This window comes from Athene cunicularia, assembly GCF_003259725.1.
Source record: "Athene cunicularia isolate RWA chromosome 10 unlocalized genomic scaffold, athCun1 chr10_part1, whole genome shotgun sequence".
Classification (NCBI taxonomy): domain Eukaryota; kingdom Metazoa; phylum Chordata; class Aves; order Strigiformes; family Strigidae; genus Athene; species Athene cunicularia.
Window position 1 is genome coordinate 17752606 of NW_020799112.1, and position 10934 is coordinate 17763539.

Below are 10934 nucleotides of genomic sequence, written 5' to 3' on the forward strand. Positions count from 1 at the left end.
GGGGGGGGGGGGGGGAAAGAGTTTCAGTTCTTTTTAGTGAAGTTTAACCTCCCTAAGTTCATGAACTCAGTTATCTAGCATTAACCACTTGTAAAAATATTAGCTTCTGGTTTTCCTGTTTCTTCTGCTGGAGGATTAATTTCAGGGAACTTTCAGTCTTTCTTTTGATTCTAATGCCCTTAAAACAACTGCTAGAAAAGCCATAATATAGTCCAAATCAAAACCAAAACCAACACAATGAAACATTTTATTCATAACCATTTTGATACTAATTATTTAGTTATTTTCCACCAAATCATTCATAAAACCCAAGCAGAAGTACAAGCGGGACCTATTTGTAAAAAATCTAAAGTAACACCTTTGTGCTCTGATGAATTTGTCGCCTGTCTTAAAGTGTCCATACATGCAAACAAAATGCTTATTATTACCAGCTACAAAGAGATGATGCGTTTCCTAAAACACTAAGCTGCTGATTATAAAACAACGTTCAGAGCATTTATCTGTTTCAAATCTGTTAGGCACCACATCTCCAACCACATTTCCATTTTTGATTAATCTAGCAGCTGTGTTTCCCTGGAACAAGAGCAGATCATAAAGCCCAGGATGAAGCACAAAAGAGCACAAGATAAAGGGAAGAGAGCCAGACACTCCATAGTACTCTCTGAGCGTTCACTATGGTTGCTGACTTTACTTGAAGAGTAAATGTATAATGGCAACAGGAGGCAGTATAAATTTCTACAGTAAGTAGACCCTGCTCCACCAGTTAAATCCAACTCCTTACAAGCCAGGAAGAATGACTCAGACAAATGGAGCCTGTATTTATAGGTGATTATTTTTTAAATTCTGCCTTTAATTATACCAGCACACCCACACAGAAGCCAATGAAGTAAGTTGCAGACCAAAGATCACTTGATCTTTTCTGTTAAGTGACAAAAAACCCGCAAACATTACATAGAGTAAGGCAGACAAGCAAATCATCCCAAAGCACGTCTCCTAGAACATCAGTTCTCGAAGATCTGGCTAAGAAGCCAGAAACCATTTCCACCTCCCTCCCCCACAACAGCTCTCACTTGTTTTTCACCTCTGTCATTTTAATTTTAGGTAAAAAATGTCTAAATCCTCACAGATTTGCAAACAGATGTGCTGGGGGAAGTGGTTAAAGGAACATTTCACAATTCTCGTCCAGCTAGAGAACTAGCTATCAAAGGTAATGCCAAGCCACAGCTTCTTTACGGAACCACCTGGGTAGGAAGCCAGGAGCACTCTGTACTTAGTTACCAAGTTGCTGCTGCATTCCTCAGGAACTTTCCAGAAATCCCCTAGGAGCCACTGAATCTAGTACCTTTTTCCTCATACAAAGCTGAAACAACAGCTTCCTTCTGCAGAACTACTTAAGAAAGACCAAGAGTCCTGACCTGAACTGGTCATGATGACTCCTTCATACATCCCTTGCAACAGTTTTAAATAAATATTACTTATTTCAAGCTATTTGAACATTGTTTTTATCAGCGTTATATCTGGAAGTTATTGTCACTCTGGAGCTGCTCTAAAGTGGAAGTCTTACTGATTTTTTTTCCTTGAAAGAAAATAATATATTCTTCAAAGCAAGCAAACATATGAGCAATTTTCAAATAAAATGCATTTCTGTCTTCTATTTACATATCTCAGAGAAGTAGAAGTCTTTTTTATTTCTATGATTCAGACTAAGTCACTTTTACTAATAAAAAATTGCTCAAAATGTTAAATGAATGGTTTATTTAATTGCTTGGTATGGCAGTCCCACTTAGCATTGGAACAATTATTTCTTTATGCAAAGTAGGCCTGCGGGTAAAGAAATTACCACAGATGCTACCATCAGCCTTACAGAAAGTATTAGGAAACAAACATCTAACAGAACAGCAAACTGTTTCTCATAGATGGTATCTAATGTCCAAAAGTATTAGAAGGAAAGAGCACTTGTGTAGTTTATTTTCTGTATTTTGTTGACCTTACCTTGCTTTTACCCAGGTAACTTCTCCTTGAACACTGACCAAATGTGACTTCAACTGGACTATTTATACTATCTCAGGCTCTTCCACAGAAATCTGGTGCTGGGTTATAAAAGTGCTTACTGATCCTACACGTAAGCCTTTGAAGATAATTTAACCTAACTGTTTGCAGGTAGATTAAGAGTATGTTAGACATTTTATATAAGAATTACTTGTTTTAAATTTAGAAATCAACAGTATGTATACTATTTCTTTTTACTAAGTGGACTTCCAGTGTTCTGTAGGACTATCTCCAAGCTGGATATTAAAGGTGGGAAGAGAGAATCAAGGTCATGATCTTACCCATATTCCCAAAGTTTGGATGAGTTCATATACAAGGTTCTGTTTTTATCTTCTGCCTATGAATAAATACATAAAACAGCTCAGTCATACCAAGGTGTGCTGGTCCTTTTAGGGTAATTCTTACACTGCGACTCCCATGTGGTACAGCAATCACGGTTTCTTCTCCTAGGAAAATTAAAGAACTGTTTTAGAAGTTATCTTGCATCAGGGAATTTGTACATCACATAACTAGACTGAAAACTGTCATATGTGTCTAAGAAAATATTTAACAGGCTTCACAATTTTTCTATTAAAAATAATCATATGTTATTTTATTAAGTACAGTATACTGAGTCTGTCTGCTATGCTGTGCAACTATTAAGGCCTACAAATAGACTTGTAAATCTTTCTTGCTATTGGAAAATTATTTGCTATTAACAAAAACAACCGAAATGTCAGTAGTGTATCAGGAACATATTTACACTCTGTTGTCCTAGTTTTATTTCCTAATCGCTGAATTGACATAAGAAATCTGCTAAGTAGTACTTCCCCCTTACAAAAACCTGCAGCTGTTCAGTCTCATTTTGCCCACACCTCATTTCCTGCTGCAGGTCACAACTTTAATAAGTGGCAGGACTTACAGGAAATAAATCATCTACTTAACACTAACCCTTAACCAATTACAGACCAGTTAAGAGCAAATATATATTAGCTATAATGTATATGTTATAACAGAGTGTCTGCATCTAACTTAACATATAAGATCATTCCTTCCAGTAAGAGCCTCAATTTAAAATTAACTATAAACCAAACCAGCCCTGAATAGGACATGTCAATACAAACCAGCTTTTGGCTGCCCGAATGGCCTCTTCGTATATAAATGTACAACACACTTACTTCAGTGCATTTTACAAAGGCAGAAAGTTATTACTTTCCATTTCAAATATAGGAAATCTGTGATTTGCCCAAGCAAACTGAGTTAACAGTCAAATCAACAGACCAGAGTCTGTCTTGCCAACAAGAGCGGAGCTCTCAGAGAAGGGTATGCACGTTGCACAACAGGGATATCCACAAAACCATGAGAGAAGTGTCCAAGCAACAAAGCACCAATATGCTGTCTCCCATTGCCATCACAGTCCCAACTGCAAATCTTCTTCGAGGCAGGACCTGCAAACGTGGGCCCGCTGCAGGTACACCCCACAGAGCGAGCTCTGTTCAGTGACAGCATTAACATATATCTAGGGGCTAGGGTAGAGGAAGTTCATTCTTGCAAATTCAAAAAGTAATGTGAGTTCAAGGTCAGTGATACATTGGCTCCAGAATTACTCATACAATATTCAGAGGAGGAATACTTGAGTTCAGTTTTAACTAAAAAATAGTTGAAGAATGTTTCTTTCCACTTTACACTGGACCTTTTTATAGTAGATGCTAAATTATCAGCTTCTGGTTTACATCTCCTTAGCATAAGTATGAAATCCTGCCAAATGTTCAGTATACTTCAAGCAAATACTGCAATTATTTTTTCTGAAATAAACACCTTCTTACGTTACAGTTTTTATATCACCAATTTCAAGGAAGGTCATTTAAATATAACAATTTATTTTGGATGTAATAAAATATGATCTTTATTAATTTCATACTTGGGTATTCCACCAGAGTGCAAAATACTACAGTAAGAACAATAATACGGTTAAAGAGCCCTGGAAAAAACATTAACTACTGAACCACTTAATATCTTTTTGCATCTTGGTTTTTCATCAGGCGAATTGCTAAAGATAGCCAGAAGGTAGTGGATGTGTATATCTTTAAAGTAAGGAAATAACTACTGAATTCATATGTGCTCTACAGCATTTGAGAGAAAGCAGGTTTGAGGGGCCCATCTGTCCCTACTTGGTCAGGAATTGTATCCCTCCTTGACAACCAACCAGCAGTTACAGCACAAAACCTCAAATAAGAGTCTGATGATGACCAGTTCCGAATACACGCAACTGCTGTTTTGAAGCGGAACCAAGGGCGCTCTGCGCCGAATGGACAAGGCCCAGATTTGCAGATGTGCAGAGATGCGTGGGACTGCTCCTCTTGAGAGCAACCAGGGTCGTTCTGCTGTGCTTCCTCCACCTCCTTACAGCAAGCTGCACTGGCCTTCCTCCACCTCCTTACAGCAAGCTCCACTGGCCTCTGCAGGCCCCGTTGATCCCTTTTCAGGATGCTTCACATTCCTTTAGCAATACTACAGACATTCCACCCGCACCGAAACACTCTCTGATATGGTCCAAAAGTCTCCTGGGGGTGCTAAATTTGGTGTTTCTCTGCAGCGGAGACAATATTACCAGAAAGTATTTTATTTGCATTAGAGGAGATGACTAAGTTCACAACCACAGCAGTGTTCAACCTCTGCAGCCCCACAGGCCTGTCAAGAAGTCTGACAGCAGGAGATGCTTGTGACCTGACTGAGATAATTATGGCCTACGGTGATCTTTCCGTGAGATGAAGTAAATTATGGGAAAAAAATAAAAGTGAGATTTTTGCAATTCTGAACCCAGATGGGGAATTGGAAGAAAACGGGACAGAACTGACCTAAGGAACTTCACCTTATCCTGAGGACAGCTTTCACTTCCTATGAAACAGTAGTTACAATTGTCCAGGTCTGGCTCCAAAACTATATGTTTCAAAGGCCTCTGCTTCTCAGCTGAAGCATATAATTCATAGTCGTGGAAGAACAGAAGGCCCTGTAAACCCATTTAAAAATGGTCATGCCATACATTTCCCATGAAATCAACAGGATCCACACTGTTAAAAGCAGTGAACTTTTATAAAAACATAAGGGGAAATTGCTACGCTGAAATCTGTACTCAGAATTTCCAATTATCTTATTTCCCTGCTTATACTATTTACGTATCTTTGAAAGTTAATTGCTGACCTTTGTCTAAAGCTGTAAACAAATAAACCCCAAATCATCTGGAACATGCAGAAATACTAGGCTATAAAATCTGATTTAGAGTCATAAAGGTCATCTTAAAAACCAAGAAACAGGTGAGATACTGTCTCTCTATTCTAACACTGCTTCCACTGCAGGGATTCCCAAGGGCATGTGGGTCATCTTTCCCCAGCACCTGCTTGAAATGGGCTTTCTGCTCTTACCCGGGGACTCTCCCAGCAAATGTTCACTCACACTACACACAGCACTTGCTGATTAAGCTCCCAGATTGCTTTTACTTTAGATGGCAAGGTTTGATCCTGTTTCTATGGTGTTAATGTGGATTTAGATTTTGGATTTCAGTGAGAACAAGATCAGACTCCCTGCTATGGTAAGACTGGGAGCTAATCCCCAGGATCAAAATAAAGGATCCACATTCCTGAGCTCAATCCAATTCAGCAGGTTTTATTTATTTTTCCATGTGGGCCGTGGTGGACCCATTTACTGTTTCACATATGGGCCAGTTGGGATTTTTCCCTCTCTCCTCCTACAGCAGGGCAGAGGATTTATTTCAGGCCTATAAAAACTGTTTCTTTCCATGTATTTGCTCAGCACTTATCTGCTAGTCCTCCAGTTCTGATCAAAGGCCTATATGCTCTCAAAATACAAACAACAATACTCCAGGAACAACTACCAGCACAAGGGAACCAAAAAGCTCCAAATGTTTGGAGTCTTATTGGAGTGGCTTCCCTCATCCACTCTAACACTAGACATAATTTCAGAAGACATTGGTGCTGGGGTGTGTGCTGACCTGCCTAATGACAAAAATCTGTGCAAAGCCAAATACATATTCTTTAAGAGACACCTGAACTAGATAGGTATGTGCTACTGAAAGCAGCCGTTATATATCCTGATCCAAAAAGTCACACTGCAAAATCTGTATGGGCACATCCTTTCTGTCGTCAAGTCCTTCCCTCTCCAGTCTCGCGCTCTCCCAACTCCTCTGTACCTCCATCCCTCTGTCTGCTGCTCTCATGAGTCAAGGCTGCCTCTTCATCTGAGAGTGCCACTTCTTTGCATTGTTGAGTAAGTATTTCTAAGGTGCAGTAACTTGCTTTTGAGACAAACACCGTGGCCTCAATTCATTTTAGTTACATACTTTCTGCTTCTGGACACCTCTTCTAAAATTTGTATGCACTGGAGAAAATGTAGAGAGACACACAGTAAGCAGTCCATCATGAAAATGGTTCTCAAGTAAACACAGTGCAAAATAAATAATGAAACAGCCAGTGTTCTTGCACAGGACTTTCTCCAAGACAACAGAGATCAGGAAAGTAAAGGAGGCGGCTTTATACTACCTATAACAGCCTCAAGTAAATCAACCAAACTAAACAGATCTGTAAACTGAAATGGTGCTGAAGACCCAGCATCCACACTATACACATTGCAGGAGCCTCACTTCGGACTAACTCTAGTCTGATCCATGGACTGCCTATCCAGCAGCTGCTGCAGAACATTAGGTGCTTTTCTGGGGAACATCTTCTGGTTTAGCTCCATCAAAAAAAATCCAGTTTATGCTCTCCAAGCCCACTCTATGATGTGAACAGATGAGCAGTGTGTTAGGACCATGATGAAACTTGCTTAAAAAAAATATACTCCTTATCCAAACTGAAATGCATTGGCATTCACTTCCTCCACACACAGTTTTCCTGCCAAACCAGTTACAATTCCCTCTCCTCCCCGCTTCCTCTCCCAGTGTTTCTGACTCCATCTCCATCCACTGACCCAATGTATCTAGTACAGCCAGTCCCAGGTCCTCCTCCCACTTTCTCATCTCTGTCTTTCCTTCACTCTATGAACTAACGTCAAATTTTTCTGTTCAGCTAGTCTCATCTTTTCCCTCTCCTCATGTGATCTCATCATTCCTAGTCATAAGCCCGAAGCTTGTGAGAGTCAGGTCTCCACAAAATCTCCTCTCTAATGCCTGAATGGGAGGCACGAGGCATCACAGAGTTCACTCCATGGTACCCATTCTATACTGCAGCAAAGTAGAAAGCAAGAGCAACCTCAAAGAACACTTTTTAATAGCTTAGCTCTGCAAGAGTAACATATTAATTTATTCCAAGGAGACTGCATATGTATTTTGCATGTTTGCAGTTAGAACATGTAACAAGCTAGAGAACACTTAAAAGGACAACTTTTCAGAATTGTCAGCTGTTAACATCCAAGAAGCCCCTACAGAGCGTGAAGGAAAAGTTGGGGTTTTTTTTTAAGGGCTCTAGTAAAATATGTGTTGATGTTCACAGATATTGCAAAAGACTTGTCCATGACCAGAAGACCACTGCCTGCCAGATTTCAAATCCCTGATCCATGATCAAGTCCAACAACGGGGATGTTAAGACATATTAAAGAAAAGGTTTCAGGAATGTTTTGACAGTGGGAAACAACATATTTTTCTCTGCTGTGTTCTTGGAATACACTGAGTTGTTTTGGCTGAATTTTCTCCAAAACATTCAGCACCTGGCATGAAAAGTTTCTGACCCAACTGTTGAATTTTGTCAAAAAATAATTTCTATAAAGTGAAGTATCAGGCAACTGTCACAATGGGGGCTATGAGCTTCATGTATAATGATTTCAAAGACAGGAAAAAGATGCGAGGTAGCAAGTTGTCACAAAACTGAGCCAGACTATGATACTGAACAGTCAGCCTTGCAGAAGGCCTCTGTTTAGATAAATGACCAAAGTGAAATTAGGTTTTGGTTAAGTGTGCTTGGGGATGATCACCTATAAACATGTCACAATAAGCAACCAGTGGTAAATTACACAAATGCCATAGGAAATAAAACACGTGGCAAGAACTCAGTTACAAAGCTGTCACATTGAAGCCTTTTGTATGAAGCTTTTAGCAAAAAGTTAAGAAAGGTAAAGCTTTCAAGAATCAAACCAGTTTGAGAATCAAGACCAGATTAGGACAAGTCTGTGCCTTCAACTTCACTCCCCGCTGATTTCACAACCAGCATATCTTTTCTTCTTCCTTGGTATCAGAACCAGAACACTTTCCTACCAATTCTTGCCAATAATGGTGCAAGAAATCAGACGTCGAGGCCCAATCCTACAAATTTTTCCATGTGCACGAAGTGCAGTGCAGTTAATGGGAGTTCCATGCATATAGTAGTAGAAACATCAGGCCCATGATATCTCATTTCCCAATGGGATGGTACATTTTACAACCTATTACACTTTTTGTTTGAATATCATTAGTCAAACCTTTAATCATTTTACCAGAATGTTAGAATCTGGCTTGCTGGCAGAAGTCTAACTTTGTCTTTCAAAGGCAATTAAGTGTTAGTGGAAAAAATAAAGAACTTTTGAAATGACAGATTGTTTCATATTTGCAAAACAGTAAGCTTTCCTGCAGTGCTGTTTAGCAATCCAATCAAAGGTATTTGTTTTATGTAAAAACATATAAAAATACAATAAAACCAAGTGAGTCCTTTAAGAGAAATAATTTGCTATCAATGCCTAAATTTATTTTTTAAAAATATGTACCAAGATAACCAGGCACTTTTATTTTCCCTGATGTCTCCTTTTTTTTTTTTTTTTCTTCTTCATAAAACCTTTGGCTCTTGCTTTCCTTCCAATTCTTTAATTTACCTCATTGCACAATAAAATTTACATCCTGCTCACAACCTTACAAGCTCCCTCTTAAATAAATGTCTGTCACGTGTCAATATTTTACTTCTCAACACTAGTTCTGAAAGCTTCCAAATGACTATTTGGAAGATGTTGTGTCTCCCTTCACTGATACATTAGCACAGAGAAAGCACAGCTTCATTTCCACATTTCATTCACACAGAGGATGATTATACAGAACCGCTTCCAGAGTGTTGAACAACTGGACCCAAAAATTATTATGGCACTATCACAATACCATGAAAATCATAAAAAAATTCTGATTTTAGTAGCATGTGTACTGTTTTGCTTATGTGAATGGTAATTCATTCACATAATCTATCCTACTGCAGTGAAAGATAAAACCAAAACTGGATATAACTGACATATTTCCCGAGAACAGTCTTTCTTCATCCCAAATTTTAAAGAACACTTCAAGAGTCACTGAGTTATGACACAGAAAACAATGAACCATGGGTGTTCTTCACAACACAGTCAAGGCAACGGCAGACCTTCCACCAAGTGATGGCAGCTGTAGCCAGCTCATACCTGTGCCAGAATACCGCAATAATATTTTTGGTTGTAAAATGACGGTTTCAAAACCAGATCCCTTTTACAACTTTGTCTTCGCTGTACTTACACACTAAGCAGCAATTAAATGTGAATCTTTTTATTTCAGATATCCAACCAAATTTGCCAATCCAAGTTCAGTTTGGGTTGCCTTAGACCCAGCTAGGGTGTCCCCAGAAAATGTCCTTCTCCAGGAGAATCTCTGCTACTGTAAAACTGGAATGGACAATGCAATTCCTTTCTGTTCCAGATTACCTCCACATCAGAAAGGGAAGAAATATTTTGTGTATATATATCCCTATATAGACACACAAAATAAATAAAACTTTGTAATACTACAAAAATATTATCAAATCTCTACTGCATCACAAGTGCTTGCTCAGTGCTGACCAGATGCCTTGAGTATTTGATATAACAAAGTGAATAAAAAGTGGCCCTCCATGAGAAGTCTTTCTCAGCTTATTGTAAACATTTGAGACATTTGCTCCTTGTTTCAGGATGAAAAATTACTGAACTATACTCTCCCATCCACAAAAAAAAACACCCTCTAGCAAAGGCAAGGCAAAGGCTGATAGACCATCCAGTATATAAAAAAAGGCTCTTTGACTTGTGCAAAATGACTTTAAGAGATGCTGCTTCAAAAATATTCACTTTTTGATATAGACTACCTTTGTTTTCCATGTGTATCAAATTACAGGCATTATGCACCTGCACAGTGGAAGATAAGCTAACATGAAACCTTGCAGATCGATACAAGCAATCACACTGCAGGGCAACAAGCATTAAGATAACATACATTGACTTCAAGTTACATCCACATTGAAGCATACTGCAAGGATTTGCATTAAAAAACCCCATGGAAATATTTACACGTACTGCAATAAGAATTAAGCATGATTCAACATATAACAGCTCTTTCAAGTGAAATCTTTGCAGGCTGAACTACAACAGTACTAAATACCTGCAGTTGTCAAAGGCAGGTGCTTCATCCATCTAAAAAAAGCACCTGCTTGTATTTGAACTTTGAGTCCTGACTTTAAGAGCAACAGACCATCACCTTTGCATTGTGTGGCTCTGCAGGAAAGTAACAAACCCCAAAGGCTCCATCTCCACGTGATAAATGTACATTGTGAGTTCAGAAACAGAAAAAATAGATGTGAGGCAACCACCTCCCGTGATAAACACATGGGACTAGGAGATTACAGGGAGCATCATCTGTGAGGCTGGAAAGCACACATCAGAGGCGAGCCTCTATGTGACAAATCTGCTTGGATATCAAAACAGCCAGACTCTTAACACTCCAGCAAAGGGTCTAATTCTGATGCCTTCTCTCTCAGATTTTCAATACTACTGGGACTTACATAGTTACACTAAGATTCTAATTATTTTGAGAAAGAATGGCAACATTTGGGCCAAACATAACAAAAAAAAAAAAAAAAAAAAAGAAATTGCAGTATTCCTTTTCA

General features: G+C 38.9%; 1 protein-coding gene across 6 annotated transcripts in view; it reads right to left on the bottom strand.

Moving 5' to 3' along the window:
- The window catches only part of ADAMTSL3 (ADAMTS like 3), a 190637-nt gene that overhangs the window by 67002 nt on the left and 112701 nt on the right, over positions 1-10934 (bottom strand). For 5 of the 6 annotated variants that reach the window (XM_026856436.1, XM_026856434.1, XM_026856437.1 and 2 more), the window contains exon 8: positions 2421-2495. In XM_026856436.1, the coding sequence (XP_026712237.1) occupies positions 2421-2495 (75 nt within the window). The remainder of the gene's footprint in view (positions 1-2420; positions 2496-10934) is intronic. The other variant, XM_026856439.1, reaches the window with a different exon arrangement.